This window comes from Sorex fumeus, unplaced genomic scaffold (genome assembly GCF_029834395.1).
Source record: "Sorex fumeus unplaced genomic scaffold, SorFum_2.1 ptg000072l, whole genome shotgun sequence".
Classification (NCBI taxonomy): Eukaryota; Metazoa; Chordata; class Mammalia; order Eulipotyphla; family Soricidae; genus Sorex; species Sorex fumeus.
In genome coordinates this window covers 55129333-55156061 of record NW_026606129.1, presented here as the reverse complement: position 1 = coordinate 55156061, position 26729 = coordinate 55129333, and the positions used below count along the sequence as shown (strand labels likewise).

General features: G+C 42.5%; 1 protein-coding gene across 2 annotated transcripts in view; it reads right to left on the bottom strand.

Moving 5' to 3' along the window:
* Positions 1-26729, bottom strand: part of CACNA2D3 (calcium voltage-gated channel auxiliary subunit alpha2delta 3) — a 1033411-nt gene that overhangs the window by 233540 nt on the left and 773142 nt on the right. For both annotated transcript variants that reach the window (XM_056129451.1, XM_056129450.1), the window contains 3 exons: positions 26197-26268; positions 24620-24700; positions 14897-14971 (listed from right to left, as the gene is read on the bottom strand). In XM_056129451.1, the coding sequence (XP_055985426.1) occupies positions 14897-14971; positions 24620-24700; positions 26197-26268 (228 nt within the window). The remainder of the gene's footprint in view (positions 1-14896; positions 14972-24619; positions 24701-26196; positions 26269-26729) is intronic.

The following is a 26729-nucleotide window of genomic DNA, read 5'->3' as shown; positions in this document are numbered from 1 at the left end:
TTATTTACAAGTGTGAGTGTATCTCTGTGTTGTTTTCTCTTCAAAATATTTTTCAGGTTTTGCTACTTACAGCTCTGGGGTAAATTCTGTTTTTTTGATGTGTCATTCTCTGGTATTGTGATTTTTATGTCCAAATGGGGGAAACCAGTATAGTTTATGCCCAAGTGCCTCTTACTTATCCTCAGGTGCTCTCTGTTCTTCCAGGAGATACAGAAAGCAGAAGTCTTTAGACTAGTACCCAGCTTCCTTCGGTCAAGTATAGTAGGTAAATTGCCTCCCATTTGGTAGCTGTTATGTTGGTCTGCTGGTTCATGAAAGCATTCGATCTTGTGTCATTCTTGCAATAAGACAAAGAAATACCACCAGGAACAATGTCATGAGCATACCTCCCCCCCCTCCCCCCGACTCCCGCCTGCCCCGGGGATGGAGGAGTTATTGAGCAATGAGGCTGAGAATTTCCAGCAAAACCCCTGCCCTTACTAAGCCAGATTCCTTCTTGCCTCAATATTTCAAAGGCACTATTGTGATCTTTTGACTGCAAAGGTCCACAGAGAAGGTGGGAATAGCTCCTGGAGGGGTGGGCAGCCATACCTGCACCTGCTGCAGAATTATGAACAACAGAGAGTGAAGGCAGGAAGTAGGGATTCGTTCCTTGGTGGGTGCAACAGTCAGGTAAAGGGTGTGATGAGGATTGAATGGCTGTGCCAAAAAGTCCATGGTCTCAACCTTTTTATTTGCATTCTTTGGGTCTTATCATTTAGGATTATGTAAAAATGACAGCTGCTTATAATTATTTGGAGGTTTGAGCTGCAATAATTAAAAACATCTGCCTTTATCTTACCGCTACCAGACTTAACCCCGCGAGGTTGGGTCTACTGAACTTCAAAGAGGGAAGCAAGAAATAAAAGAAAACTCCACACATTACTAACAAATTTCTAGTGATTCATTTAAATGTATAACCAGTTATTCCAACAGCCTTCAAACCTTTAATTATCTTTTAAATATATATAATTTGGAACTGCTAATTAGATAGCAATTTAATGCTCTCTGGGGATTCAGATGCTCTTTCTAAAATGTAAACTCCCAGAAGAATAATCATTGGCATTCAAATGATTGAATTCTTCAGTTATTCAAATGAGTGTGGTCATTTTCACTGTTGGGAATCATTTGAATATTCTGCTGTCAGACCCAGCTGTAATTTTTTCTGGGCCCCTCAATAGAGGGAGGTGAAGGATAGGCTTTTTCAGAATCCAAGTCTAGCTCTCTGGAGACGAACAAGCTGGGCTCCGGGGCAAGCCGAATATCATTTTAGCAGTACAGTCCATGGATGAGCCTCCTGGATGCAGATGATTCTGCTTTTCTATTTGAAGGAGGATCCAACTTCCCTGGAATTTACAGTTATGAAACTCTCAGTGCTGGCTTCCCAGGCATTCTCCATGCTGGTCGGCCTGCTATTGTCTGGGCAGTTAACATTTTAATTAATAACCCTCTCCCTCCAACTGGCTGCTGCAGATGTAGGAGGTGAGGGTTTCACTCTGCCTTGAGCTCTCACTTCCTGTGCATTTCTACCCCCGTTGAGATGGCCCTTTAAATTATATAAAGATGTGCATCACATGGGGAAAAAAAGCAATTGATCAATTAGATGACACTGGGCAATGATAGAAGCCAGCTTTCCCATCTCAGCTTCAAAATATGGCCAGGGTTTGCATTCCTGAGCCAGGGCTAGTAGCTAGCAGCTGAGCTTCATTTCCCCCATGGAGATTGGTGGGGGGAGGAGGTGCAGACAAATCTATAGGAATTTTTAAGAGATCATTATTCAACACATTGCATGTAATTACATTTTGATGAGCTTTTTATTGCTAATTCATCATCCAAGATGGGGCACTCTGATATGAAATTAATCTACTAAAACAAAGGTCAGAGTGTGTCCAGTGAAAAGGAAAGCTTTGTCCTCATCAAATGCTTTTGGAATCTGGAGAACTCTAAACCAAATTTCCTTCTAGTGCCTTCCCTTGGTGCATTAACAACACAAAGGCCATGTTCTCTGGTACTTCTTAGTGCCAGCAGGGATTCACTAAGCAAGCTAGTGCCATGTGGATACATGTGCAGGGAACTGAAAGAGAATAAAAAATATGCCTGACAGCCCAGTTGTAGAAGGGAGCACCAAATGGAGGGTGTTGGGAGGATCCCCCTAGGATGGGAGAAGCATGCTGAAAGTAGACTCTAGACTGAACATGACTGCCACTCAATGCCTCTTTTGCAAACCACAGCACCCAAAAGGAGAGAGAGAACAAACGGGACTGCCCTCCCACAGAGGCAGGGTGGGATGTGGGGGATGAGAGGGGTGGGAAGGATACTGGGATTAGTGGTGGTGGAGAATGGGCACTGGTGTAGGGATGGGTACTCGATCATTGTACAATGGAAACCCAAGCACAAAAATTTGTAAGTCTAAAAAAAAATATGCCTGATGCCATCATGCTACTGTGAAGGACATAGGGGTCACAGAGAATTTTGGTAGAGAGAAAATCCTTTTTTTTTTCTTTCTTTCTTTCATTTTTTTTTTTTTTTTTTGCAGAAAAATATCAGTCCACTGGCATTTTCACTTGAGTTGTCTAGAACAATCACTGAGTCAGGAGTCTAGGATTCAAGTGCAAGGTGAATACAAGTTTTCCTGGAAATACCCAGAGGAACATGGCACAGAGGCTCAGAGAGAGAGAGAGAGAGAGAGAGAGAGAGAGACAGGGCTGGGACAGCAGAAAACACAAGGCTCTTCCTCATCAAACATGTCAGTAACCAAATCTGAATTTCCCTTGGGGCCTGGGAACCAGTGTTGGAGCAGCATCTTGGATGATTTTCTACTTGCAAGCTGCGAGTGCTCAGTATATTTAGTGGAGAGATGCCAACTTTCTGGGCCATCTAGTCATCTGGCCTGCTGCAAGTATCAGGATTGTGGGCTCTAGAAGTAACAGAAAACCTTCCTCAGGAGCAGGTAGCTGCAAGCCCAGCTGGCCTGTGAGCAAATGGCAAGGGTTGGAGGGACAGCGACAGAACATTGAAAGTTCTCACTCAGCAAATTCCCAACAGGAGTGACCAATGAGACGAGAAGCCACCCATCCTTGTACTCCTGATGTCTGACTAATGCTACTGACAGGTTTCAGCCAGAGTACATGGAACGTCCCTAAACCTTGGGGTCCTGGCACACCCTGTTCTCTGGGCTAGACACAGCCTTACAATCTCTGCTGAGTCACTTGGTTGACCTCCCTCAGGGAACAGCTTCCCCTGGCATCCCCAGGAAGGGCTCACCTTAACTTTCTTATGAGGTAAGGAACTGGCTCCAAACTTTTTGCTTTCTCAGACCCTTATTTCTTTGGGAGTGTCTATCCCACTTTGTATTTATTTGTTTACTCAGGAGCTTTTCAAAAGGCCTATCTTCATTTGGCAAGCGCCAAATGAAAGGGCTACTCTGTCTGTCTGGTTTTATCATTAGATCCCGGCAGCTTACAGAGTGCTGGCACATGAAAATTAAAAAACATGCCAGCTGATGGGAAGAAGAGTGGGGAGGAGGAAGGAAAGGAAGGTGAGAAGAGAAGGAAGCAGGCAGGGTAGACAGGCTCCCACAGCCCAGGAGTGAGCAAGCTCTGTGTGTCTAAGGGCCCTTGGCTGCTCCCAGCCATGCTAGGCTGGACCACAAACTACACCTCCAGCTTAGCGGCTGCAAACCAGCCTTTCCCAGCCATTGCTTCCACAGCTAGACACCAAGTCCTTTCATCATTTCTATTTCTTCTCAGTATTTCCACCCCGGAGCTTAATACACGGTATCATTATGTGATCAATTTCCTCTCTGTGGGTTTTCTCTCCCCATTTATTATCACTCTACCTTCTCTGCTAGGAACCTTCCCAGGCCGGATATACCAGGTTCAACAAAACAATCACATCAGTGTCTTCAGGTTGCCCGCCGTGCAGTCAGGGGCAAACGGGTCAACATATTTCTATAACGCAGTGTTAAGCCCAAACGCAACAGTCTGTGCAGGAAGTTTTGTGTGTGCTGAGGGGTGAAGAGCAGTTTTGAAGCAGGGAGGAGAGGGTGCAGACTGTAGACTCGCTGAGAGCAGAGGTCAGAGCCACACCCAGGTACAGGCTCCCAGCCTTGGGAGGTTCAAAGCTGTTTCAGCAGACTGCTCTGGTAGGAAGCAGCAAACACCAATTCTTAATCGCTTGAGTAAAAGAAATGTTCTTCAGAAGGATGGAGGGATGCTCCCCACATACACACTCCTCCGATGAGAGGTTAATTAAGCAATATGAAGAATTAAGTAAACTGATAGATAACCTTTCCTGTCCTATGTCCTTTGTCCTTCTGTTTGTCTTAATTCCCTACTTTCCCTTTTATTTTCATCTTTTTTCTTTATTCTTTTCTCTCATCCTTTCTTGGCAGAGTCAGGACTTTAAAAAAAAAATCAAGCCTACCTTTCCTCTACTTTTGCCTTTTTATCACTGGGCCCCAGCAGGAAGCACGGGGCAGAGCTGAGCTGGCTAATTAAGGGAGGTTTAATAAAGAGGCTATTGTAAAGGTGTGGGCAGGGTGCGGTGCCCTGAAGCACAGCTCAGGAGCAGGGGAGACCTCTTTTACACTGCAGCAGTCCAGACACTGCAGCAGCTGGCCTGGAGGGCAGAGAAGGGTGTGAAGGGGTCTTGAGATTGGGTGCAGCCAGTGCACCCAGCATGGATGGATGCTCTGGCCTCTCCCTCTCCTATTTCTTGTAGGATTCTCAAGTCTTTGGAGACAGCCTAGGAGGCACTGACAGCCCAGAGGGCAAGAGCAAAGACAAGACAGGCTGGCGGTCTGTAGGAGCCAGAGTGCCTCCCTCACCCCATGGTACCCACCATCCTCTTTCCTACAGTTACGGAGTTTCCAACTTTACAGCTTCCATCGTATGACAGAACCTAACAACATGACTTGGGACTAAGGGGAGGTCTTTTAATGAAACAAATTGGATTGGATCCCATGAAAATGGCATCACCCACAGTCATCTTTTACTTTCCGGAAGATTGACCCTACGTTAGTGTTTTTGATGGACACTGGCCAGTCCTTGGCCTGGGTGTCAGTGAATCTCCATGAAAGGCACAATCACACACAGCAAGCTGTAACTACAGAACTCACAACAGGTGCTGTACAGACCCTGGCCCAGCATCCCGGGGAGGGGGCACAGTTACTACCTCCCAGGTAGGCAGAACTGTTCTTCAGGGTGTGTGTGTGTGTGTGTGTGTGTGTGTGTGTGTGGTGTATGTGTGTGTGTTTTGTGTGTGTGTTTGTGCAAGCCATGAATTGAGAGCTTCACACAACAGAAATGAGTTCCCACCCAACGGCCTAAATCCAGGCACCCCACTAACTTGCTTAGGACTTTGGAGGGGCACTCCTGACTCGGGGGCTGCAAAGCTTCCACAGGAGAGTCCAGACTGCTGCAATTCAAACCATTCCATCAAGAGGAAAGCACGCAAGGCTCTGTTTCCTCTTGGGCCAAATGATGTATTTCAAAAAGAACACGCTCGCTCCGTGGGGGTCGCTGAGTCTTGTTTATTTTTCTCAGAGATTTGACTCCTCGAGCAGATCCTCTTCCTAAGCCTCCGTAATTCTTTCTTTTAAACTCAACGGGATGGATTCCGACCGGGCCTGGGCTGGAGGGAGCCTCCGGGCTGTGCGGCTGTGCGCGGGCCGCGCCGCACGGCGGTCCCCGCGCGCCACCTACTGGGCAGTCTCTTCAGTACACCAGCACCCGAGACGCGAGGGGAGGAGGCCGAGAAGAGGCTTTGGGTGCACAGAAAGAAAGGTTTGTAAGCGATGCTCATTTCCCACTTCACACACCATGACAGGTGGAGGCCAGAAGAACGCATGATCCTGAGACCAGGGATACCATTTGTTTATACCGGGTCCAGCTCAAGGAAGGAAGTCCTGAACAAATCGTGGAACCCCTGCTGAGTAGGAAGAAATGTCCCCCCCTGTGCCCCCCCCAACCTCCAGTGAACAGCAGAAGCAGTTGTGTGCACGCAGTCTCTTCTGTGAAGCTCCCGTGCACCTTCCTTAGGCAAAGCAGGTGCCTCCCCTGCATCCTGAGTCATACATCTACAACTGGGGTGTAGGGAAGGGGTCAGGGGGGCTTGACAGGGAGTGTCTGGGAACTCTGGCCTGGTGCTGTAAGCCTTCTGCATCCTTCTCTCTACATCAGTGTTTCTATAAGATCAAACAGTGGTTTTCTCAAGAAATAGGGGAGGAAAACTCGCAGGCAAAAAGGTAGGGATTGAGGGGCACTTGGAAAGAGAGGAACGAATAATCCTTCACCTGGGCTTTAGTTTTTGCACCTGCCACAGCAGGGATTTGATAAATATTTGCTAAATTACACGGGACACCTGACCTTTTCTTTACTGAAGGAAAATGGGACCCAGTCAGGTAGTCATCATCATTAAAATATCATCAAACTCATTCAACAAATGAATATGGGCCCCGTGCAGCAGCAAAGCACCAGGAATTCAACAAGACAGAAGGGCAGCAGATAAGCACAGCCATTTATCAGAAGTGATTCGTATGCCAAGGAAGTCAAAGCAGGAGAAGCAATGAAGAAAGAGTGTGGCCCCTTTAAAATGGGCTGGCACACGGCTCCATGGGCTGACCTCAAAGACTAGATATGGAACTGTCCAGTGGACTCACACTTCTCAGAAAGAATAGGTTCTCTCTGTACTAAAGTTTCCGGTCATTTTCTTTGCACCCTCACCAAGACTTAGCATTAATTTGATGGCCTCAGGTGCATCTTTCATTGTCTGTCTGGGACAAGATTCCAAGAGAGAAAACAGAAGGATTTGGACTATGAAGGAGCTTGGTGTTTCTAGAGAAAGGACAAAAGGGCCAGAGCATGACCCAAGTATTGCTGAGCATTGAGACCACAAGCTCAAGAGCGCAGAGAGGTAAGGTCAGATACAGCATGGGCTGGGCTCAGGACTAGGAGTTTGGATCCTTCTCAGAATACCTAGGGAACAAACTGCTCTGGTTACTGGGTGAGGAAAAGAATGAAGAGGATGCAGTCAAAACTCAGTGTTTCAGAGAGGAACATAAAAGGGACAAAAATTTATCAGGACAAATATATTGTGACCAGCCAGGAATGGCAGAGAGAGGGCAGGACTTGGGATGAATTTTGGAGCCTGATTCAGAGAGGGTGGAGGGTCTGAGGAATGGGTTTATAAAAGGCCACAGGTAAAGGCCACACTGATGCTTAGTGAAATAAAAGGAATAAACTAAATAAACCTTGAATAAACTAAATCAGCTAAAAGGGAATGATGGGACGAGGAAATGAAAGCATGTAAGCCAAGGAATCCTGGGAACAAGAACTATGCCCCCCAAAATAAAGAAAGAAAACTAATAGTCATGTAGAACAAAAGCAAGTCCTTGCATAACCAGATATTTGATCATTTAAATTTCCCATAGAAAACTTCTGGAATTGTACAGGATATATTCGTAGAACTTAAGCCTTAGCTAAGTTAATTTTAACAGTGCTCCTGCTTTCAAGCTCCTATTTAAATTACGGGAACTAAGGCCATAGAACATTTTTCAATTTGTTCATATGTTCATCTGTAAATTTAATGACTTCCTGGAGGGTCATCTAGGACACATGTGCAATAGCAAACAGGACAAGAACCAATGACCTACCAATGCACCCACAAGAATCTAAAAGCATTGTTTAGAGTGAAACAGTCAGGAGTGGCCCAAAGGAAGGACTGGTGACATCAAATTCAGGTTGGAGAGCCAATAACTGAAATAGTAACATGGAATTCTAGAGGTAGTGGGAAGTTTCATTTCTTAATAAGATAAGGGCAACACAGTTATCTGCAGATTTGGGGCTTGTTGTAGACTTAATCTGTGTTTGAGGGAACGACAGATAGACATAGCATAGGTGTCTGAATATCATGATGACATATCCTGACAGCTCAGGCTCACTGGGTGAATCTCATTCTGCTGGCTTGGTCCTCATCCTTTGGTTTAGAAATCTGTTTGGTTTAGGAGTGAACTCGGGTCACTAAGAGCTATGCAGTCAAATGAGATAAACTATCAGCCTGGTCATCAACACATTATTCCTGAATTGTGGGCAATACCCTTTCCTCTTCTGGACAGTGGAAGAAACTATTGCACGGAAGGAAGTGGCTAAGAACATAAAGAAAGAGGCCCCTCCACTGTCATTGAGGGCTGTACACACATACTCCTGGGATGGAACACTGACAGGTGGTCGTGGTAGAATTTGCTCTAATGCTCGTTAAGGAAAGCAGCAGTCTTACTGTGCTACAAGGATCCCAAAGTTCTGGTTACGCTTAGAATCCTGTGTTTCCATCGAGTTGGTTTGGGTTGCATGTTGCATTGGGGCAGCTGGAATGTGGATCATCTGAAGGCAGAGACGCCAGAGGTGTCAATAACACACCAGATTTAGAATGTCAATATTTAGGTAAATGTAAAATAGCACATTAATAAATTTTATCGATTATATGTTGAAACAATGAGTTTGGGTATATATATATATATGCATTACATAAAATGCAATCTTAAATTTATTATACCTAGTCCTTATTTTTTTTGATATGGTTATCAGAAAAAAAAATGGCACAGGCAACTCGTATTTGTGGCTGTCTTAACTGCATCAGTATAAACAGGTTCTAATCCAATGATGATACTGATACTTCTCCATGCAGTTGCAGAAACCAGGTCTCTGAATTACCCCCACCTTCCAAACAATCTGCCTCTTAATTATCAAAGGGAAATAAAAACATCTCAATAGATCAAGGTGAGCTCCTGAGTCTGGCCTTTTTCTTTTCTTTTCTTTCTTTTTTTTTTTGTCTTTTTTGTTACTCTTGATGATGCTAAGGAATTACTCCTGGCAGTGCTTGGGGACCAATAAGGGATGCTGGGGATCAAACCTGGGTTGGCCAAGTGCAAGGCAAGCACCCTAACCACTATACTATTGCTCCAGCCCCTGAATCTGGCCTCCTCTCATCTCCTTGCTACCTTATAACTCAGTCCTTCGTCTATCCACCACCAATGTGCAGATATTTACCTTTGAATAGAGAACCCGGACACCTCAGCCTGACACAGCTGGCTACCACTCAACTCCAAGCTGTTTTCTAGATGCATCTTATATTAGGCCTGGCCCCTATAATCTTCTGTTCAACTTCCTATTTTCCACAATCCCTACAATTTATGTTGACAATTGACATTTTACATGTAAAGCACCCAGAGAAAGTAGCTGTCATATAAAAAAAGAATCTACCAATGTAAAAAAAAATACAAAGACCAAAATTTTGACCAAAAACAATAAAAATTAAAATGCAATTTACCTAGTAGAGGCTAGAAGTACTACTTAATACTGAGTATATCCACCCGGTTGGACTGTGCTTTCCTTTGTGGAAACTGCAGAGAGGTCGTAACCTCCCTACAACCACTCTGAGCAGCTACCTCAGCCCTAGGTCACAGTGCACTTATGGGACTTCAACACAGATTGAATGAATGGGAGGAAATTTCTCTGTGCCATTCCTACCTCTCACTTCGTCCACAATCAGTGCCCATAGGATTGCAAATGTTTATTCAGAACAGAGACCTTTGAGCATCCTTTCCCACCTCCTTGGTCTTTCAGATAAAAGGCAAACAGCATTTGGCAGATGCCAATCCGAGCTTCATGTAATCGAGATGAGATTTTCCCAGGCCCAGGGTCCTCTATAGAGCCCTGCCCTAACTGGTGGCTGCTGGTCTTGCTTGTATTTGTATTCTCTGTGAGGACTGACCAGGCCCACATCCCAGGCCTGCAAGGGCAAAGAAATAACCCCATCTTCTGAAACAGAGGGGCTGATGAGTTGCCAGAATCTCATTTAAAATGAACTCTTGTTAAAAGTGACTCCTTCCTCGCCTCCTCCAGAGGGAACCCCGGTGACCATGAGCCTCTACAAGCATAGCTCGCTTATGCAGGAACCAGGACTCTCATGCCAAACTGCTGGGACTGCCCCGGCACCCAGGTAACCTCTGACTCCGGAAGTCACGCTCACAACCTGCCCCCCATCGCCATCTTTACAGCACACAGCTGTAAGAAAGGCCGTGGGGGAGGGGGGGCGGTGGGTGCTCCACAGCTCCCGAGGAATGCTCCAGGTCCCAAAGAGAGCCGAGATCACCGGGAAGTCCCAGATGGGGTAGCTGCCGCATCCTGTCTCCTCCAGAGGGAACCCCAGTGACCATGAGCCTCTACAAGCATAGCTCGCTTATACAGGAACCAGGACTCTTACTCCAAACTGTGCGGCCACATGAGCGGCCACGTGACATCTCCTTATATATAAAGTGGTCAATGGAAAGCAAATTCTCCAACGGTTCTCCCTGAAAATCAGGCTTAACTCTTTTACAAACCACAACACCCAATAGGAAAGAGAGAACAAAAGGGAATGCCCTGCCACAGAGGCAGGGTGGGATGGGGATGGGATGGCGGGTGGGAGGGTTACTGGGATCTGTGGTGGTGGGAAATGGTTACTGGTGGAGGGATGGGTATTCAAATAAATAAATAAATAAATAAAGTGACTCCTTCCTAATCCCATCTCCTTTGGTGTCCCATGGGGGAGGGAGAAATACCCCCCAAAAAAAGAAAGAAAAAAAGAAATGCTAATTCAGGAGCAAGAGATAGGGTGCCTGGTGAAGCACTTGCTTGCACACATAGATTTGATCCCTGACATTACAAATGGCCCCCTAAGTCTGGCCAGGAGTGATGATCCCTGAGCACAGAGAGAGAAGGAAGTCCTGAGCATAGCAGAGGCTTTTATTTTACATGACTCCCAAAATAGAGAGAGAAATAAAAATCATTATATTTTACAATTATTTAAATCATAAAGTGGTCAAAGCCCAAGAAAAAGTAGATATTAGCTGTACCTGGAAACACTTTGAACCTGAGTGGTGAGAATGAAGGGAAAAATTTCTAGTTATTTAAGAATTACTCAAAAACCATCCCTCAAGACCTAATTTGAGTCCCTCCTTCTGTGCTGTGACTCATTTCTCTACCCAAAGACTAGGTACTGGGTGAGTTTCACTATGACACAATCCACCAGTCCACTTGAAAAGAGTTACATCATTCCCAGTGCAACGTGGGAGCCAGGCGCCAGGTAAATATTTGATGAGCAACATCCGATAGTCAACCAGAAGTCATGAGCTAACGACAAGGAGAGAGAAGTTGAGAAACACTTTGAGAGAGGCCTGAGCAAAATAAGGTGCGACTTTAGAGGTTTTGCCAAGTTCACCAGAGTCGGCTGAATAAAGTGCCTACGTTGGAGCTGTTTCTGGAGATGCTTCATGATTCACGCCTAAATCATACAAGATTAAAGAAAATACTGAATAAAATCAAGTCAACCATTAAGTTCGAGGGAAAGATTACATTGGATAAATTAGAAAAATATTGGTATTTGCTTCAGAGTAACCCACGTCTTTCCTCTGGCTTGAGGGGCAGAAACAATTTCAGTGGCAGATGGAGAGAGAATATGACTTATTTTAAGTGATCTTGCTTCTTCCTCCCACAGTGGCCACAGCCTTACCCTCACATGGTGCTAATCTGACAGCCTTGGCCAGAAGAGAGGGGAAATGTCCATTTCTAATTAGGATTCGATTATATGTCTGGGCTGAGAAGAAGGCAAGTTGAGTTTGAATGAGAATTCTCTGCCTGCACGCACTTGGCAGCTGCTGACAGCTGGCTACCCCTTACTCTGTCTGGGAATTCTAATCCCTGTGGGTCATAGGTTTCCAGGGGAAATTTCTAGGCTACCTTCTCCAGAAAAACTTAAGTGAATGAAAAAGAAGACAAGAAGATGGCTTTGGAGGATCCCTTCACTGACTCATCCCCTAAGTGGACTGATGAAGAAGAAGGAAAGCAAAAGTAGAAACCAATGACCAGAACAGAGAGGAACAAACCACTTGGATATCCAGAACCAGGACTATTCCATCCATGCAGATTCTTTTAACTCTTCATCCTCAGTTACTGCAGAGTATCTAATATTCTTATTGATACACCAAACACAGTAACAAGTCTCACAATGTTACTGGGCCTGCTCGAGCAAATTGATGAACAATGGGAGGACAGTGACAGTGACTTAAACAGGCAGACAATCTGGTTCTTCCCAGGGCAGTACTCACAAAGAACCTCACAATACAGATGGGTATCTGCCTGTAGTGTACAACAATATTGGTCATAAAAACCAGTCAGTCTGTATATAGGAACTACCAAAGGTTTCTTTTCCCAGTGATTAGCATAATAATCTGAAATCTGAGCCAATTTAATATTCTGAGTATGGTCGTTAGATCTTCAGTCCACTTCCTGCCAACACTTACTAACACCATAACTTCTCAACCTTTATAGCAATTGAGCACAGTTTTGAAAGGGCTAATAAAACACAAAAAGGGTGTTGAATCACCAGCCAAGATATATCAAGCATGATTAATTGTCTAAGACTCTTTGCTTACATTATCCCATTCAGTATGACAACCATCCTAAGGGACAAACACAATGGTTACAGCAGGATTCTAAAAAACAGTGACAGAGTCTCAAAGTCATATAGTTGGGATATGGGAGGACAAGGAGTCCAGGAAACTTGAAAGTTGTTAAAGTTGAGGTCTTGCCACCTCTCTAACATCCTTTTTCAAGAAGGAAGATGTAAAACTCAGGACAAAGTCAACATTCGTTTATTGATCACATTTAGATGGATCAGCTCATAAATACCTAATGCTTGGCATCAATTCAGATTTATTCTAAATATATCATGGTCTAGGGTCAGAGACAGATAAACAGAATAGATGGTCTATTGGCCAAGTTCTTCCTTATAGTTCTTGTCACAGATGAATTGCAAAATAGGCTCATCTGGTTTTGGTTCTCACAAGTGGGATGTGGCATATTGGCTTGAGTCATCATCAAATTTATGAAAACTTGACCCTGGCTTCACTTCGGTGAAACCTTTTGGTACAATGTTTCAACAGTGAGAAGAATAGAAATTATTTGCTATTTGTGAGTACTTGGTCTACCAGGAGATGATCAGTATTTATGGGTTGGCTTGTTTATTTAAAAAAAATTTATTTATTTAATTTTTAAGAACCTTTCAGCTGTCCTCTCAATGGCTACAGTTCTGGAAAGTACATCAAATGAACTATTCGCAAACAGACCATTGGCTGCATGACCAAGAGCTATAAAAGACTAAGCCATTATGAGTAAAATGTGCAGATGGGAAGTACTCATGGAAATGTTTCAGAGAGAAGAAAGATACCTTGGTGGCTTCTGACATCTGGTTCCATTTCATTCCTGGTTAAAAAGCTGATAAATGGAGCTAATTCATTTACTGGCAAAAGATCCAGGTTTGACTATTTCATTGACTCTCTTCTGTTGCAACTTGAAATAAACAGGCAGTGGAAGCTTATACTCAGTCAAACCAAATACGTAACCCCCTCTATTCCCAAAGTCAAATCTGACTGGGAAACTTGAAAATGGGTAATGTGCTAAGCTTTCTAGATTCAAAGATCCTCAGATTCAAATGTCCTTTAAACATTAAAAGTGTTTTTTTTCAATCAGACTTTTTAATAATCTGAGTTACATTTGAAATTAGCTAACCAGCTAACTCAATACTTTCATGATAGAAAGCTTGTTGAAATCGTCAGTCCCATCTTAAAGCATGCATATGGGATCCACATGATGTGGCTGGCTCTAACTCCATTAATACCAGGGTGATTAAAGTTGGATGACGATGGAGCTCAGACATGAACTCTTTCTAAACAATGATCCAAGTGAGAAGCAAACGGCCCCCACATTGCTTCACCAATAAACATTTGCATAGCAGGCATTGCCGCTATTTCCCAATTTTGATGAAAGGGGAAAAAGATGGTTGGGGTATATGGATACATGGAACTGTGCGTGGACATGTGGGTATATACTGTGATAGGAATGCCCTATGCTTTCTTAACTTTAAAAACCTTTGTTTATTATATTACTCTTTATACTCTAATATCTTCTTAAAGACTAGTGAAACATATATACTTCCAAAGTATTGTACTTCTTTCAACACATTACAATTAGTTCAGGAACGGCAATATGTAGCACATCCACTATCCATTGTCAATGCCCCCACAAGAATCCATCGAAGACAGTGCCAGGGAAGCATGGCTTCCTGCCCAAAACACCAGGCTGCCCTCCAGAATCCTGAACCCAGAGCTCCAAGCTGCCTCTCTCCTCAGGGATCAGAGTCAACATGACAGCAAAGACTGTCATGCACCTGGTCTCAGCCCACCCACTGAAGAGGTAAAATAATGCTAACAGAAAACTCTTTCATGTAAGGTCACCAGATAATGCTATAGGACATGGCTTAAGCAGAAAATGGAAAGATGGAGAAAATTTCAACTGTTTCAATTAAACAGAAAAGTATTGTTGAATATTTTCAAGGTAGGAGGCAAGGAGCTTAGGCTATGTAATTTGGGGGCAAATCCTAACATAATGAATTTTCATAGATCCCGGATCTAATTTGTTGTGTCAAATGCAACTCGTATTAAGTGGGTCTCAAGCTGGAGTGTGAGAGATCATTTGTTCTCTACAGGTATTCAAGCTTCCTAGCATTAAGCATTTCCTGTTATTGGTATATGTGAAATAAATAAGTAAACACATATTGATAGATATGTTTTTATAGTTAAATTATGATAGTGAGTACATTTATTCTAATTTATTTACATACTGCCTGTCAAAATGACAGTTATGAGCTATTAAAATAACCTTTAGGAGACAATACTATGAATTGAGCTTTTAATGTGAAAACTGCTTCTCACTATAGAACTACTGGAAATCATTTAAAATCATAAATGGATTTCTCTTACCAGTGGTCTGAGTTCTGGGTGCGTCAGGATATATCCATTATTTGTGATTGCAAAGGCATAACCGTGAATCCCTAACTGTAAAAAGAAGCGAGAAAGAAACCTTCATTAGCTTGCTCCCTGGTGAATTCACAAAGCACAAAGCAGTCCGACATTTAGTAATTTACAGCTTAAACTTGGCATTCATAACCCTTATCAGCACAATATTTCATTAAAATGAATGCAAGGCGCTGATCCTTGACATTCGGTAAAAATGAAGACCTGCCACAGGATAAGCTCAGCAAATAGCACGATTTAAAATGTCACATTCCCATGTTGGCATCCAAGGGCCTTGCTTTGATTTATTTAAAACAAAAACAATTACACTTTTTGAAAAAAGAAGAAAGGAGTGGATGCTTCTGAAAAGACTCTACATTCAGTGAACAGAGATTTTGCAGCCCAGCGAGTCTGCCCACGAGAAGGGGCGGGGGGCATTCCTCTGATCCCCATCAGCTTCCTAGCTTCCCACTCCAGGAGGGGCCATCTCCAGCAGGCATCTCCTAGACAGTTATTTTCCATAATTCTGTGAGGAATTAGAAAGAGGAACTAGAGAGAGGCCTGCCAACCCCTTTTATATCCCTCCATCTTTAAATTGTGGGCCTGCCAAGCTTTTACATGCATGCTTCCACCGACACAAAGGTTGGGTAATTTTCTATGCAGAGTCTCACTTAATTTATGTTTTCTGACTAAATGGGACTATGGGAAATAGTTTGAGAGCAATGAAATGTTTTATTAGCTTTAAAAAGTATGTAATCAAATTTAACACTGCACTTATTTAAATAATAATCTCAGCTTTTTGACAATATTTCTATTACACAGTTGACTGCACCCATTGGCTACAATAAATTTACCTACAAATCATTCATGTATTAAAATGGCCTGTGGCATAAAACCCATAGTGATCTCTCTCTCTTTCTCTCTCTCTGAAAAAAGAAAATATAACCCACTTTCACTAAGCAGTGAGAGAAGGAGAAAAACCCATTCACTGCCCTCCCCTCCTGCCAACGAGTTATTTCATAGGTTTGAGCCTTTGCAGTTACTTTTATGTAAAATTTTCTGGTGCTCCCATTCTTTAATATGATACTATTAAATGATCCAGACAACAGAGTTTACAAACCAAGAATGACCCTGTCTGCCTGTTAGCTTAATGTCAAGGCAATGTGAAATTAACTTTAGAGAATATAACACCAGCAATTAAAAGTTTCCCTTGCATTACCTAAAGCAAACACATGTGTGGTAGTCAAGGGGAACAGATATTTTCTCCTGGAGTTACCTTGCAAAGCAAGTCCGAATAAGATTCCATTGGAATTTAATGATAAAAGTCTATTTCATAATACTGGGAAAGATAAACCAGAGATTTCCTATCCTTTGAGATGTATATTGTCTCTTTCATCTCGTCACTGGAAAAATGTCAGACACAGTCAACACTGCATTAATTACCATTTTTACATCCCAGTTTAATATGGCACGAAGGGGTCAAAAAGGATTCTGCAAGCCTGACTTTTTCCTTTAAAGGCAAGAGAGTGGTATTTGATAGAAATTCAAACTCAAAATTAGACCAAACAAATGGTATTTTATAGTCAGCTCATATATTTAGTCCCTTCTAATGGACATTACTTCAGTTCTTGGTTTGCTTGTAGGAAATTATATTCAGAATGCAGAATTCCTTGCATTGCCCTTTGACTTGGCATACATAGAACTTATAAAACTTATTTCTGATAAAAATCAGTTAGATAACTGATTAAATAAGTGAGGTGGATGATAAGTAATTAAGGTATGGATCAAAGTCTCTGATGGTTTAATACCTGCCTTCCCACTAGTACCTAAGTTCCATGCAAGCCAAGATTATACCATGGAGTCAAAAGTATATAGGAAAAAAAAGTATATAGGAGGGTGGTTTGGATGGAAAGAAGGAAGAGAGAAAGAGGCAGAGAAATAATGATAGCAATGGAAAGTATAGAACCTGTAATTCTAAACTGAATTCTGAGTTACCCTACTGGGAAGGAAGAAGTGAACTGACCTTCCAAGCCCACTGTCCTTCCCTCAATTTTTATCGGCCATCTCTGTTTTCCTATTGTCCCTTCATACCTCAGTCTACTAGAATCTGCTTGTGCCATACCCACCCCCTCCAACTCCTTTTTCTAGAGTCGACAGTGGCTTTCCAATTACCAACCCCTATAGAAAGTTTTCTCTTGAATACTCTCTGTTCTGGCCCCTTCATCTCTATTCTCTCAGCTCCAGAGACTTCATCTCCACCTGTTTGTACTCTGTTTCTGCCTCCTCTATCCCTCATTTTGTTTTCACTTATCATTCTCCCAGTACTACCCAGATACTGCTGGCCTCCAGACCTGGGGCTCCAACCTTATTCTTTTGCCCTTACTGGCAGAGCCAAGTGTCCAGCTGTATGTCAGTTGCCTCTCACGGGACACTTCTTCATATCCTCAGACCAACAGACCAGTCCAACATGGCAGCTGTTTTCCTAAGACTGCTCTTTGTCACGCTATCACCTGCACCACTGTCCATAGGACTCCCAAGTTAGAAACATCGTCCCGAGACATCCTTCTTTGCTCCCAATCTTCTCAGCCCAAGTAATTACTGATTTTTTCCTGCAGAAATGACTCAGATTGAAGTGTTTCTGCACCTGACCACCCATGCGTATTTAACATAATAAATTTTAATAATGGTTCTACCTGCTCCTCAACCAAGTCATCCAGACTTCTTACAGGATTGTTGGACCCCCTTGCTTCGCTGTATGAAACTTGGTAAATATCATTTTACATGTAAGATTCCATGGACATGTCTATAAAAACATTTATGATTATGTAGGGCCAACTCTCTACATAAATGCTTAATCATTCTCCTCCCCCTCGTTGCTTCTCAGGGCTCATGGCAGGAATGACAACTCCCTGAAAAATACCACCAAGACCTTTATTCCAATAGGGCCAGAGCACTACTCCTTCCCATTTCTCCCTTGCTCATTTCCACCTAGGCTAGGAACACAGTTTTAGGATTATCTCTTGTTCTTTAAAAAAGATTTGTCTGACTATCCTCTGGTGCTCCCTCATTTCTATACTGTATTTCCAGAAAGCCTAAAAGTACATTTCCATTACAAACTTCCCTTTACTTTACTTCATGAAAATGCTAGACTTCACTTTTCTGCCTTTCATCTCTAGCTTTCTTCCTTCCTTTGCCTTGTTCTAGATAAGTCACTCCCTCCCCCATCAGAATAGAGTCACCTCACTCACTTTAACTCAAGACATTTGTCACTGGATCAAATATTATACCTCTCATCTTTAAACTGGACCTAAGGTATATATGAAAAATGAGTCAAATAGAGAAGCTGGCTTGTTATGGCAGGTACATAATCAGTCCACCTCATAGCTATACCTCAGTCTTCTTGACCTTCAACAACTATCTGGTTAAAATCCTTCCTAAGAAAACAATCTGAAAAAAATAACTTCAGAATATCTCATTGACAGGTTGGTGGTGTGCATGAACAAGGAGAAATTGAGTGAATATTTTTAAGGAACATATTCTGGGGGTGAATCTCTCAGAAAACCAAAGGATTATGATATTACCATGGCCTCCATTCAGTTTTGGCCCCAATTTTATATACCAATGAGAGCTCTAACTTTTATTTCATCCAAAGCAGAACCAGCCTCCCTGTCTATTCCAATGTGCAGGCTCAAGGAGTAATAGAGAACAGATCAGACATGAGGTCTCCCAGCACACCGGGTTGCCAAAGAGGTCCTGTCCTGAAACAGATTCTCCTGGGAACCTCATGGTCCAACAGCCTCAGGAAGGACGTGTTTCTCTTCCAAACACGAAAACTTTGGGCTAATGAAGTGAACCCAATTATAAAATGGCTCATTATGTTAACAGAGGCTTTGGTGTCTGGAAATTATTGCTGGGGTGTCTGGAATTCTTAATAAAAATTATAGGAAGTCTGATCACTTGAGGGGAAATCTGTGAAGTTAAGGGAAAAAAAAGAATTCTATCTTCTGGGGAAAATCCCTAAGAGCCAAGGGCTGACTCATCTTTTATAAGGTGTTAATCAGGAGGGAAAGGTGTGGTCCACCTTTGCTCCCTGAAGCTCTCCTCTCTTGCACAACAGAGGGTTCCACTGGGTATACCCCTGGCTGAGGTGCACACCTTTCCCCAAGGCTCTTGGCAGGAGTTAGAGGAGGGGCAAGGGAGGTTAGAGTAGGTCAAGCTTGCACTCTGGTTCACAGACTAATCTTCAAGAAAACACAAAATACAACGCCTCCATTCCATGCACTGCTCCTATATTTTCTGCAGCCAATCTTCCTCTCCTCACTTCACTTTGTAGCCTTCACCTCTTACTGGTTGCATTGTGTTGAGAAATTATTTCTTACATCTTTAAGAAAAAAATAAGACCAAGTGCTATGCACTACCTGGGAGTATAATGAGGATTCAGTGGAATTATTTCCTTTGGACCATAGCACACAAAATGAATATTTTATTATTTTATTATGTATGTATCTATTGCTATTAATCTAATATCTAAGCTATTATTTCAGCTATTGCTATTATCACAGTCATTCATTGTTCCTAAAATAATCAGAATGATAGTAGCTGAAATCATGATTTGTGAGTTGAGGGACTTCACAAGATTGCTCACCTTTCTGTGTCTCCATTTCTTTTCTTATGGAATGGAATAATAGTGTACATATCTATCATTATGTACACTATACATGAAGAGTGAACTAATGGTATAAAGAACAGTAAGCATGAGCATGTGTGGGAGTGCGTGCATGCACGCACACATGCGCGCGCAAACACAAACACACACACAGAGTTTGGATCAACTCTGACCTATCATGCCTCTAGGTCAAACTCAACTACAATTATAAAAGCCTGTTTTTTGAAGCAGCTTCAGGGTGATGATGAAATTGGATTCAAGGCTTAAGATGGCTTTGGAAGAAGGATTTTTGTCATCTCATTAAACCTAAGCAGGAAAGTGCTCTAGATAATCGTCTCCTTTAGTGAAACTTAGACCCTTGAATCTAGTTTAAAGTTCATCTCTTGTTAGGAAATTTAGCATTCTAATTTGACCATCTAAATGCCATTCACTACGCAAAGAGACATGGCATGCACATTCAAGAAGTTTCCTCCACAAGGTGGGGAGCAGGGATTAGGGACAGCTGGGAAGTACTGAGAAGACCCAGACTACATAGGTACTGAGAAAAAGCTGAGTTAACAGGTAAGACAAAGCAAAAAGAGCTCATGGATGGAAGCAATGGTGTTGAGATCCAGAGCAGGCAGGAGGTTCCAGAAGTTACAGTGTTCAGACTCAGAAAATTCCTCCATCTTCCAGTATTCTTTCATCTTCCTATATTCCAGTTTTACTTTCTTGGCTGGAGCGATAGCATAGCGGTAGGGCGTATGCCTTGCACGTGGCCGGCCTGGCTGAACCCGGGTTCGATTCCTCTGCCCCTCTGGGAGAGCCCAGCAAGTTACTGAGAGTATCTTGCCCGCATGGTAAAGCCTGGCAAGTTACCCATGCCGTATTCAATAGGGCAAACACAGTAACAACAAGTTTCACAATGGAGATGTTACTGGGCCCACTCCAGCAAATTGATGGACAATGGGAGGACAGTGCTACAGTGCTACTTTCTTAAAAGAGTATAGAAAGCAATGGCTTTAGGTAGAATATGGGCTCAATATTAAACATAATGGATCCCAAGTGAAAGGTTATATTTTTTATAATTTCTTTTAGTCTAAAAGGAATTATATCAAAAAGAGAGTTTCCATCATTGTATATACCTAATACTTGCATTTAATGCTGCTTCAAAAATGAGACCAGAATTCAGGTTCAGAGCTTTAGGCAACCATTTCATATTACTATATAATTCTTTATGATTTTAAAAATACTTTCTCTACAATAACATAAGACACTAATTTTTAGGTTCCTTCTGATTGTTCATCACTAAACCCAGTGGTGTTTAGGGGCTATTTATGCCTTTGTGCTCCAGCAGCTCCCAGAAGTCCTCTGGGTACCATGTGATTTCAGGAATAAAACCTAGGCCTCCCATATAATAAACATGTGTGCCAACTTTTGAGCTATCTCTCCAGTCCCAAATGACAATACTTTTTAAGGAAAGTTTTGAATTGATTTACAAAAGAAATATTAAGTACACAATATTTCAAGATATTGAAGATGTTATATGAACATGATACATGACTTTAAAAGGCAGCTCAATAACTAGTATGTGTTGGTGTGGATAGAGACAGACCTGGCTGAGATTTTTTTTTTAAATTGTTTGTTTTTAGTGAAGCAAGGAATTTTTTATTAAACGAAAAACTTGCTTAGAAAGATCTCAGAGGAGAAAAGGAGAGAAAATATGTGTTCAATAGAGAAAATGGGTTGAACAAGCAAGGAAGGCATTCAAGGGAGAATGTGAGCTTGAAGAGTAAGTCGATTTAACTGAGATTTTACATAACATCTCACTATTTCCTTCAACGTGACTTGAAAACCTTAAGAACTTGAGATTTCTTATAAGAATGGCTGCAAGGCTATAAAATCAATACCCAAAAGTCCATGGCTTTCCTATACTCACATAGTGAAAGAGAAGAAAGTGACATGAAGAAAACAATCCCGTTCACAACTGTGCCCCAGAAAATCAAGTACCTAGGAATCAGCTTATCTAAGGAAGTAAAGGACCTGTACAAAGAAAACTACAAAACACTACTTCAGGAAATAAAAGAGGACAGGAGGAAATGGAAAAATATCCCCTGTTCATGGATCGGGAGAATTAACATTGTCAAAATGGCAATACTTCCCAAAGCAATTCAATGCGATCCCTATTACGATATCCATGACATTACTCAAAGAAATGGAGCAAACACTCCTGAAATTTATATGGAACAATAAGCCCCCACGAAGAGCTAAAGCAATTCTTGGGAAAAAGAAAATGGGAGGAATCAACCTCCCTAACTTCAAACAGTACTACAAAGCAGTAATAATTAAAACAACATGGTACTGGAACAAAGGCAAAGCCATAGACCAATGGAACAGGGTTGAATATACTGACATCTCCCCCATGCATATGATCATCTAATCTTCGATAAGATGGCAAGAAAAGTGAAGTGGAGCAGGGAAAGCCTCTTTAACAAATTGTGCTGGCAAAACTGGATGACTACATGCAAAAAAGTGGGCTCATCTCTCTGCCTAATGCCATGCACAAAAGTAAGATCAAAATGGATTAAAGACCTCAACATCAGACTGGAATCCATAAGGTTCATTGAAGACAAAGTTGGCAAAACCCTCCATGACATTGAAGCTAATGGTATCTTCAAAGATGTCATGCCACTGGTCAAGCAAGTGAAAACAGAGATAGACAAATGGGACTATCTTAAACTAAGAAGCTTCTGCAACTCAAAAGAAACAGTGACCAAAATACAAAGACAGTCTACAGAATGGGAAAGGATATTCACCAAATACACATCCGACAAGGGGTTGATATCAAGGATATACAAGGTACTGGTTGAACTCCACAAGAAGAAAACATCCAACCCCATCAAAAAATGGGGCAACAAAATGAACAGAAACTTTCTCAAAGAAGAAATCCAAATGGCTAAAAGGCACATGAGAAAATGCTCCACATCATTAATCATCAGGAAGATGCAGGTCAAAACAACGATGAGATATCATTTCACACCACAGAGACTGGCCCACATCCAAAAGAAGAAAAGCAACCGGTGCTGGCGCAGATGTGGCGAGAAAGGGACCCTTCTTCACTGCTGGTGGGGATTCCGACTGGCTCAGCCCTTTTGGAAAACAGTATGGACGATTCTCAAAAAATTAGAAATTGAGCTCCCATTTGACCCAGCAACACCACTCCTGGGAATATATCCCAGAGAGGCAAAAATGTACAGTCGAAATGACATCTGCACTTGTTTGTTCATTGCAGCACTCTTTACAATAGCCAGAATCTGGAAAAAACCTGAGTGCCTGAGAACAGATGACTGGTTAAAGAAACTTTGGTACACTTACACAATGGAGTACTATGTAGTTGTTAGAAAAGATGAATTCATGAAATTTACATACAAGTGGTACTACATGTAAAGTTTCATGTTAAGGGAAATGAGTCAGAAAGAGAGGGATAGACATAGAAAGATTGCATTCATCTGTAACAAATGATTGCATTCATTTGTTACATTCATAAAGTAACAAAATAGGAGACTAACACCCAAGAGTGGCTGAGATTAGTACCAGGAATTTTGCTCCATGGATTGGAGGCCAGCCACACATGCTAGGGGAAAAGGGAGCTCAAATAGAGAAGGGAGCACCAAATAAAGGCTGTTAGGAGAATCCTCTCAGGATGGGAGAAGCATGCTGAAAGTAGACTATAGACCGGACATGATTGCTACTCAATGCCTCTTTTGCAAACCACAACACCCAAAAGGAGAGAGAGAACTAAAGGGAATGCTCTGCCACAGAGGGAGGGGGGGATGGGGGCTTGGGGGGTGGGAGGGATACTGGGACCCGTGGTGGTGAAAAATGGGCACTGGTGGAGGGATGGGTACTTGACCATTGTATAACCGAGCACGAAAATTTGTAAGTCAAAACTGTACCTCATGGTGTTTCACTAATACAAATTTTTAAAAAATGGCTGCAATAACACACAGTTATCAGAGGAGGATCTGGAGGCATGATGTGGGTAGTGTCTGATGCACAAAGCCTGAGAGTGCTTGGCAAATGTTATCTGTAACAGTTACACGAGGAGGCACTGTGTCTTGTACCACAAAATGGTGCTTTCTTGAACAAGCATTTTCTTTACTTCTCTCTTTGCATCCAACTCTCTGAGAGGTGACTTGTCTGTTGGCTGGGGTTTATCAGCTGACTTGCTAGGACAAGTTTGCTGTGACTTAGATAACTGGTTGATCCATTCTCTCACTATTCTTACAACCCTCTGTCAGAAAGGTAAGCAATGGGCTTGTCCTTGTCCTCACACTTGAGTGTCCTACCTAACACATATAACCTTGCCTCACAGTCTTTCCCTCATTCCTTGAAATGACAAGAAAGCTTTCTTTTCTTTAAGATGTCAGAGGATCCTGGTATGTGCTGGTTCAATAAGTCACATAGTGTTCCATCTGCAGGGTCTTCTAGGTCAGTCACATTTCAGTAGACATGAAGCTTGTGGGATAATCTCAGAGAGGAAAGGAATCAACCTTTCCAACTGGGACCATTCTAAATGGAAGATGGGATGTGGGACTCTGGAGACCAGGATGATACTGTATTGTCAACTCAAATATTATCTTTGCTTTTAGTTCAGGGCAGTAGTCGATGCTTCACAGAAGTTTACAATCAAGTTTTGCCATTTTCACCTTTGGAGGAACAAAGGATTTGAGGGACTTGCATACACTCAGCTCCTTCTCCAAGGATCTTATAGTCCTGATATATCTGTCTCCTTGAGCACTGAACATTACCTTTCTCCTGCTGAGACCCAGCCGGTCAATGAACCCTAATGACAGTGGAAAATTGGTCTTCAAACCCTGGGTGGTAAAGGAAGCTTTCTGTCTCATAATCCTGGCCCAAGAGCCTGTCTCCCTCCAGATGTGGCCAAAAGGAGCCCTTTCCAGCCTGTGCATTGGCCACAAAAATAGGGCAATACAGTCTACTTAGACATTGGTTCCTGATGAATCATTAAGTTGGTGCATTACCTTGTATTTGGGGATGGTCTTCAGAAGTTCCTTCACAGGGACATCCGTGCCCACCACGCCCAGAAGAATTCCCTTTGATCTCTGTTAAATAAAAAACATTCAACAATAGCAATAACAGTTACTCAGTGGAGAAAATAGAGGCTTGTGAGAAGCCACACATAGCAAAACAAAGATCACTGTCCTCCCATTGTTCATCAATTTGCTCGAGCTGGCCCACTAACATCTCCATTTTGAGACTTGTTGTTACTGTGTTTGGCATATTGAATACATCACAGGTAGCTTGCCAGGCTCTCCGAGAGAGGCAGAGGAATCGAACCCAGCTCTGCTGGGCTGGCTGCGGGCAAGGCAAATGCCCTACCACTGTGCTATCGCTCCAGCCCATAACAAAACAATATCTTGTATATTCTCCAAACTGGTAGTGATTGAAGATTAATGCACATTTCCAAAACAAACCTATTGCCATTCCCCTCTCCCCCTCATCACTGAAAATATCACTAAATACACAACAGGCCAAACACTGTCTATTTAAACCTTCGTTACACATCTGGATTGAGAAGGACATCCGAATAACCATTCTCATTTTGCACCTGAAAATTAGAAACTGAGGTGAAGAAGTGCAAAAGTATCCAACTGCTTAAGTAAGAAAATGATCATTAACAAGTTTTTCTTAGAGATCTTTTTATAGGAAAGACTTAACATGTCACTATGGTCTCAATTTATATTGCCATCTGGTGCCCAGGAGAGAGATAGGACTGCTAAGGAAGGAAGAGACTTCCAGTCCTCAGGTTGTTGTGATATGCTAAAATTTTCCAGTTTCCAAATAGTTTTCCAGAAGATGATATAAGTAATTAATGTTCATTGCTTCCTCCAAAGTCAAGTGTACCCAGAACTTCAGAGGGTTACCTTATTTGGAAACAGGGCCTTTGCAGATAAAATTAATTGAGTGGGAGTTCAGGGTGAAATCATTCTGGATTAAAAACAGATTCCATAGCCAATGCCTGGTGCTGTCTTTATAAAAAGAGGAGAGGACACAGGGACCCACAAGAAAAGAAAGTCACGTTAAGACAGAACATTGTTGTTATATCGCCCAACTGCAGGCACACCTAGGCCCGCAAAAAAAGGTGGAATCTTCCCTAGAGGCTTTGGAGGAAGCATGGCCCTGCCCATTCCTTGTTTTGAGGTGTCAAGCCCTAGAATTGTGAGAATCAGCTTTTATTGTGTTAAGCCACCCTGTTTGTGATGCATTGTTACCAGAGTCCTTGCAAAGGAGTGCCTAGGCAGGTAACTGCAAGTTAGAGAGACGTCATTCCACCACAATCAAGGACTGTCTCTGGTGGTTCCCTTTCTCTCACCATTTGACATTTCCATCTCAGCAAAGAGTTGTTCACTGTCAAAGGGGGCATATTTGAATTCCCCTGTGTGCTAGATTTCATAATTCCAACAGTAAGACTGAACGTGAGGAAAAGTTCTGTAAAAGTTAATAGATCAGTCATCATAAGATGTCACCAAGCTTGCTCCCGAAAGACCGAGTGCACAACCCTCCTGGTCTCAAGCAGAAAGCACACCCATGTACTCACGGTTTCATTCTGTTTACTAAACACGGGCATGGCGACTGTGGTCATGAGGACAAGGCCCTGATCGTCAGCAAGCTGGATGGAGAGAGAAAAGCCAGTCATAGGAGAACAGACTGAAGTCACAGTCCTGCAGACTCTCCCTGGGGCCTCTTTTCCTTGCTATCTTGGGTGGTGGGGAGTGATCCAGTACCCACTCAGTCTGTAGCCTCGGTGGCAGTGGGGGCCTTTCTTCTTTCACTTTGGCTTGCAGATGAGGTCCCCAGCACAAAGCTAGACAAGTCAGTTACTGTGAATCAGTCCTGTGGATCTGTTGACTGAATTCAACCATTTTGATTCAAATAAAGCCTTGATTGACTCTTAATGACTCATTTTATTTTACTGCCACAGATTGTTTTTACTATTTTATTTGCAGACATTTATGTTCAATCTGTGTAATATTAATGCAGTTCCTTAATCTGAAAATTGAGGATCAGAAAGCAGGATTGTATGGGATTTTTTATGAGTTGCCTCGGCTGGAAACAATGGAATCTGGAAGC